The following is a 7,711-nucleotide window of genomic DNA, read 5'->3' on the forward strand; positions in this document are numbered from 1 at the left end:
AGAAATTGACTGGGTAAATAGGAATAAAGAGATAAAGAAAAGGGGAGACACTGACAGGTATAAGAGTGTGATATACAAGCAGAACGACAAAGAAAGAATGAGAGAGGGGGTCGAGTGAGTGTATAGTAGAGAGAGAAAGTAAGAGAAGAGAGAGAGAGAGAGAAAAAAAGAAAGAGGGAGAGACTATGGGACTATATAGAGATGTTAGAGGCTGCAAGTAAGGAAAGAGAAAGAGAAGCACTGAATGTACTACAACTCGACCGAATGTATAATGTATAGAATTAACAGTTAAGAACGGAAACATAATTTTATAAAATAACTATTTTTAACATGATTTGGCACAAAATACAAACGATAGTGGGACAATCACACTATTTATTTGTTTAGTAAACAACCATTTCGTATTTGCTAATCATTACTGTCGTTTGATCATACAGGAGAGAGAGGGAGAGAGATAGAGAGAGAGCGAGTGTGAGTCAGAGGGGGACACTTTCAGATAGAAAAATGAATGTTATGTACCTGATTTTATGATAGCTTTTGGACATACATAGACTCTCGAAATTAAAAACTAATAGAGATGTTAGAGGTAGCAAGTAATAGAAGAAAAAGAGAAGCAATGAATGGGCGGAAAAAATATATATGTAATAATTAATTTAAAAACAATTCAACAAGAAATAGTCCACAGTTATCTACAGTACTACCAAACTCCCAACTTGTTAGTAAGTTATGCTACGATTTAGCACGAACATTGTCTTTGATAAGTATATTAGGTGCTTCTTTAATGATTGTTTTTATTTAGTGTTTTCGATAGAACAAGATTCCTAGGGGCAAATCCTGGCATTTTTCGTACTCTGTACATCGACTAGCTAGCGCTGTACGTTGAAAGACCATTTTCTCGATCATTACTGTGGAAAAATGCTTTAAAACGATCGAATCACCTGCAATCACCGTAATTGGTGTTTATTGAGTCTAGTGAGGGTACAAAAGGTTCTTTGGGTGACGTGCTCTCAAGTCGCGCCTGGCACCGTTCTCAGTCGCACTTAATATACTAAAAGCCCCACAGAGTAATGGAAGCGGTTATAGCGGAAATGGTTTTCTTTATTTTGGCACCCACTTCCGCCGTCGGTATTGTTCCCGTATAATTAGTAAGCTGTTTTCCCACATGTTTGTCTGTTTGTCGACCTGAGACCGACAGTAAACAATATCACACTTCAAGATATATATACCTCCCTAATAGGTTTATTTCTATTTTTACGAAATTAGGTCTCGTCCTGTATTTCGAATGTTTCAACGAGATTCTTCAAAGTTATTCTTGTTTTTAGGAGAAATGGCAGTGGAAGAACTGGCGAGGTCGACCAGGCCCGACGGCCGGAAGAAGAGGTGCAGGGCCGCTTTCAGCCACGCCCAAGTTTACGAACTCGAGAGAAGGTTCAGTCAGCAAAGGTACCTCTCAGGCCCGGAAAGGGCAGATCTCGCACATTCCCTTAAACTCACGGAAACACAGGTAAAATTAAAGAAAAATTAAACTAAATTTACCCCTTTCGACTAACAATAAACAACTGAAATTTTAATGTCTTAAGGTAAAAATTTGGTTCCAAAACCGAAGGTACAAAACGAAAAGGAAGCAGATACAAACAGACGTTCCAGGGAAAAGGGTCGCAGTGAAGGTTATTATGAACTTTTCATATTCATATTCAAATATAAATTTAAACTATATTTAAGTATAAATCTTTTTAGGAAAAATATTCCAATTTTTAATATTTGAAATGATTATAGAATCTTGTTTTTCCCCTTCCATTCAAAGTTTCATCATTTTTAAACCAAAACGTGATGAGAGAAAAACGAATTTTATATATGAACATACATAGACTCTCGAAATTAAAAATTAAAATTATATTCACTTGGAAGATGATGATGATGATCCCTATGCGTCTTTTAATATAAAATTATAATACATTAATATAATCAGAGCCGTTTCTCCAGATCTCAAGGTTCATTGGGATAAACAAATGTTTAATTAGTTTGACAGAAAATAATTTTCTCGTGATCCCTTTTGCTGGGGACACAGGCGGTGTCACAGGCCCGGCTTTGTGTTATTAATCCAAACAATTTTTTTCCAGGTTTTGGTGAGAGACGACAGACCAGTTCAGAGGCATTTTCCACTTCCGGTTCACCCTTATTACTACTATCCCCTTCTCTGCGGAGCAGTGCAGAACTTGCCGGCCTCGCCTCACAGCCAGTCGCCGCCGATGCCGATGGAATGATTTCTCTCTTAAACTGATAAACTCTAAAAAAAAATAAAGTGCAATAAAACTCTTTTTAAAGTCCACCTTTAGAAGGTAATCAACGGCATCACAGCTTCGCATATTATTTCCAGTCGGAATGGAAATTTCAGTTGTATAGTCGATCAGCACTATTGCGACCTTCATCACGAGTTATGTAAATAATTAGATTTATTTAACAGAAGAGAATTTTAATATTGTTGCGATGCAGTCCTCTGCAATGTGGATATTTCAAAAATGAATAAAAAATTGTAGATATAGTTACCTGTTTTACGACGTAGTCAAAATGTATACGATTTATTATTAAATTATACCAATATTAATAAATTAATTATTTCTTCTAAACCCCTTTTGATTTTGTAATTATTGTTTTGTGTTTAAAGAAAAGCAGATCAATTAGAACCATGCTGCTCAGCCGCATTTCTGGTCGTTACGGAAGCGTTTCATCGAGTCCATCCCGGCCTCCTTTATAAGTTAAAAATCCTGAAATCCTTCTTCTCGGATCAATTAAAGTGAGAATCGGCACCGATTTTTCACCCATCATGCCAATGAACGCTGGCGTTCCACAAGGAAGTATCCGAGGCCCAATCCTCTCTAGTCTATACCATCTACAACGCTGACAAACCACACATCCAAACACACAACTCACAACCCACGCGGACGACACCGTAATCTTATCAGCATATTCCAATCCAATCCTAGCAACAGAAGCTATCCAACAACATCTGAACATCATTACGACTGGTGCAATCTGTGGCGGATCAGATTAAAGGAACAAAAAAGCCAACAAGTTACGTTTACGCTCAAACGTCAAACCTGCCATCCAGTGCACATTAACAAAAAGGTAGTACCACCATAGAACCAAGTCCGCTACCTTGGGTTTACTTAGTTGGTATACTTACATGGAACCTACATACAAGATTAAAACGGCAAGAACTTGACAAAAGATATGGACTACTCTGACACCTGTTGGAGCCAAAATCAACAATAAGCATACATAACAAACTAACCGCTTACAAAACACCCATCACTATTTGGACCTACAGAGTCGAACTGTGGGACTCAGCCAAATCATCCAATATCCAACGAATTAAATTTTTTCAATCTAAAGTTCTCTACCGTATCTTCAATGTGCCCTTCTACGACACCAATCAAACGATCCATAAAGATCTTAAAATCCCTTTCCTAAAAGATCTTATCCGATCACGCTTCTTCAATTTCCACTCTTATCTATACCTACATCCTAACCCACTGGCCCTAAAGGTGGCCATTCACGATCACTCCAAATGAAACCGCTCCAAGCCGTACAGCTCCATTTGGAGTGCTTGAAATTTGAGGGGGCATTCACGTCCGCTCCATAGCCAGTCGCTCCAACGTCAACCAGTGAATTACCTTCTCAAAATGGATGACGATCTCTTGTGCTACTCTTCTGTTTATTTTTTGTTTGTTGTCTGTTTCCTGAACAGAAGCTGTAATACCTACATCAATTTGATGAAAGATCTTTTCCTTGAACCCGCTGATTGGAGGAACTATTTAAGGATGGATGAAACGTCTTATTTATTCATTATATTTAGTGTTCTATTGACCAAATTACTTCTTTCAATTATCTAATCTTTTTTGTAAGGTTTTGGTTGAAATGAAAAAGCTAGTGCCACGAGCGGGATCTGAATCCATGGCCTTCGGATAAATACGCCGCTGCTCTACCACTTGTGCTATCGTGACTTCGATCCTCTCCGACACCAAAAAATGGCAAAAAGAGAGAAAATTCGAAAGGTTGTAGGTTGAGATGAGAAGTTGGTGCCCGAGTGGATCGAACTATCGAAGTCAGAATAGCTCAAGTGGTTAGCGCAGCGGCATATTTAGCCGATTCTCGTGGATTCGAATCCCCTCGTGAGACTATTTTTTCATTTCAACCAAAACCTTACCAAAAAAAGATTAACGTCTTATTTATATTTGCTCCAGCTTGTTACCCCCTTGATTAGAAAACAAAAGACACAAAAGAGAAATCATCACTATATGAAAGGTTGGCAACCACATTACGATTTCTCGCTACAGGGATGAACTACGAAGAACTTAAGTTCTCTACTACGATTTTTGATGATTGTTAGGGGTAATCAATACAATATCAACTGGTTGAGGATCGAATTTTTTATTTCTGTCTTGGTAATATAATCATTGTCCACCACTTTCATAAACATGGTAAACGGTCATACAATTCAATCACCTCAACAATAAAATCTCGATTAGATGTCATTACCAATAAAGAATAAACGTTTTTGACTTTTTGAGAATGTACGACGGAGATGGTTGCTCAGAGACAGAAAGACGGAGACTGCGCCAAAAAAACGAGGGTTTTCCCATTCAGGACCAGGCCAGCGCGCCAAAATCCCCACCCTCCACGCCAAGTTTTCCCATTCACGAACGCGCCATGCCGTCGTCGCGCCGTAGATGTTTGGAGTGGCGCGATGGAGTTTGGACCGTCGAATATTCGGCACAGCCGGGCACGCCAGTTCAGTTTTGCCATTGACGTGGTTTTTGGAACGGCGTCGCTCCGTTTGGCCTGCTTGGAGCGATCGTGAATGGCCACCTTAACTCTTTCCTCAACGTCTCACTCTTACAATCCTCCGTGTTGTTTAAAACGACGATGGCCTCTTGTTCTTCGACCTAACCCGCCCATTTAAATAAAAGAGAGTTCCAGCACTGGATGGTTTCTCTCCCCACTTCCTTCTGGTCTGACAGATCTCTCAGATTAGTTTATAACTAAACTATTTGCTCAATGTATATTTTGTACTCATAACAATAAATAAAATAAATTATTCCAAAAAAAGAAAAGGTAGGTATTTTACGGAGTATGCAAATAAAAAATGGTTTAATTCACAATACAACCATTAGGTTACAAACACCAATTTAATTTACATAGAACGAAATGATGCCTGACATTAATAGGGATAGAGTTTTGTGCTAATTGTAAAATTTTATGATTCAGCTATCAGAATTATCATGTATTATATAGTTTCATATTGAACATAAAGGTTTAGTATGATATCCTTAGTAAAAGGGGCCTTCGTTGTTTCCGGAATAGGACAAAATTGAATCACACGACCTACTGATGGGAATTAACCAGATGTCGACGATACACTTTCAAAGGAGCGTGATCCTGACCGAGGGGTCGGTTCCTTAAAGATTTTACAACCAGGCTACTTACACGGTAATTTAAAAGTTCGGAAAGAGAGGCTCAGAAGCTGTTAATACGCGTTGTAAAAGAACGGAAGTGTTTAAGAGTCGGAGCTACTGGGTGGCCGTTTTGTTTAAATCCATCTATGCACATGCACCAAAGCGGCGGCTTTACACAGATGTACACGTGACAGGTCAACACAAACAGAAAAGCTCCTAAGTGATGCCGACTCGGCCTTTAGGTTTCGTCTTTCTTCGCCGGGCCGAATGGGAAAAGCGCCGGCCGGCGTCTCGGATGACAAGGTCTGAAGGAATCGTGCGATGCTGTTTTTTGGTTTTTGCCAGTCCGGGGCAAAATAACGACCCCTTGATACAAACCATTCTGCCGACATCCGATTGGTCTTTTAAATTATTGCTTAAGTACGCCAAAAACTAAAACATGTACAGGCATCCAAACACTTGTGAGATTCTTCTCAGAATCTACGGTGTGATGAACCTGTAGATTTTAGGAGGTAAAGTGGCTTGACTAAAGAGAAATCATACAGCTCCAACACTGAGTATTGCGAGAGGCCGAAACACGCCAGATAGACCAAAACAGCAAGGACAGGCAAAACAAAATGATCTGAAACGGACAAACTGCATACATTTACACGAAAATTAGTTCGTACTACGTTAATGAGTGTACGGTCACGAAAGGCAGATAAAACCATCGCCATAAATACCCATTTTTATTAACATATTACAAACCCAAAAATATTTAAACCAAAATATACAAATACTCTCTCTCTCTCTCTCTCTCTCTCTCTCTCTCTCTCTCTCTATTTTCTCTTTCTCTCGTTGTTTTTTCACATTTTCTCTCTCTGCTGTTCTGTCTGCCTGCCTCAGTTTATCTTTTCCTCACGAACACTTGTCCTGACTCAGTTTTTCCATCAAGTCTCTCTCTCTCATCACGTTTCTGTTGTTGTGTTTCTATCCTATCATTTTTTTATATACATTCATTTCTCTCTCTCTCTCACTCTCTCTCTCTCTCTCTCTCTCTCTCTCTCTCTCTATCTATCTATCTATCTATCTCTCTATCTCTCTATCTCTCTCTCAGTGAACTTAATTACTGTTAACGTAAACATAACCACAGTAATCCCGTCTCTGCTATTATACGTGTTGATTTTATACGCTCTATAATAAAAGAAGAAATATTTATGAATCTAAAACAAAGAAAAGCCCCAATAACTATAAGAAATCTTAATTACATCGACCGAGAATACAATAATATCTATATAAATCTTGCCCTAATTTTTATTAATAAAAAACTATTGAGAGATGGTAAATTAATCAGAAATGAAAAAGATGTAAATTTCTACGGTTTCAAAATGGCAAATTGCTTTTGCGTAAAAATGAAAATGAGTTGCTCACTTATCGTGTCATGACGATTACATAACCTGTGAATATTTTAACCTTCGCCGACTTAATCAATGGATCCATACGAATTCTTTAAATTTGAATTTACAAATTGTAAAAAACACATTAAATTATACCATATAAATGTACAATAGTTAACTGCTCACTTGTCTGATTTCAACACAATTTTCAGTAAAAATCAAGTAGACATAATTGCTGCCACAGAAACGTTTCTTAAACCTATTATCTTCTACCACCATAGCCTCTTTAATCATAATCTTGTTCATAATGATAGAATCAAAACTAGAGGAGGTGGTGCCGCTATTTACATAAAAAATACACTCAACTATAAAGTATCAAAAACATCATCTAATTAAAATCTTCATAAACCGGAGTTCATAATTTACGAAATTAGTACTATCAAAAATTTTTGTTTTGAGTCGTTTATACACCTCCCACAATTGGGTGATTAGTGACCGTTAATCGATATTTATTTACAAATCGTGAGATGCGGTCTGGTGCGATGTAGGTTTCAGAAAAACACATCCAAAATGTAATTGTTATACGTAAACAATGTTTGTAAATCCCAGGCCCTGAAGATGATCCCAATAAAGACCGAAACGTTGGCACGATAAAAAACATGTTTTTCTGAAACCTACATCACACCAAACCGCATCTCACGATTTCTAAATAAATAACAATTGGTTACATTCACGAAATGTTTGAATAAATTAACTCACATTTAACTGAATATAATAGAAATATCTTAGTCGGAGACTTTAATTCAAACTTTAATATGAACTTAATGATAAATATAAATATTTGAAAAATGGCAAAAAGGAGGGAAAATTCAAAAGGTG

At 37.7% G+C, this 7,711-nt stretch overlaps 1 protein-coding gene across 1 annotated transcript in view; it reads left to right on the top strand.

The window, feature by feature from the left end:
* Positions 1-2,562, top strand: part of LOC106662457 (homeobox protein Nkx-3.2-like) — a 19,269-nt gene extending 16,707 nt beyond the window's left edge. Inside the window, exons 2-4 of the mRNA XM_014386556.2 lie at positions 1,323-1,504; positions 1,581-1,667; positions 2,121-2,562. Coding sequence (XP_014242042.2) covers positions 1,323-1,504; positions 1,581-1,667; positions 2,121-2,264 — 413 coding nt within the window. The 3' untranslated portion in view covers positions 2,265-2,562. The remainder of the gene's footprint in view (positions 1-1,322; positions 1,505-1,580; positions 1,668-2,120) is intronic.
* The last annotated feature ends 5,149 nt before the right edge of the window (positions 2,563-7,711 follow it).

This window comes from Cimex lectularius, unplaced genomic scaffold (assembly GCF_000648675.2).
Source record: "Cimex lectularius strain Harlan isolate CLEC.00 unplaced genomic scaffold, Clec_2.1 scaffold240, whole genome shotgun sequence".
In the NCBI taxonomy this organism is placed as follows: domain Eukaryota; kingdom Metazoa; phylum Arthropoda; class Insecta; order Hemiptera; family Cimicidae; genus Cimex; species Cimex lectularius.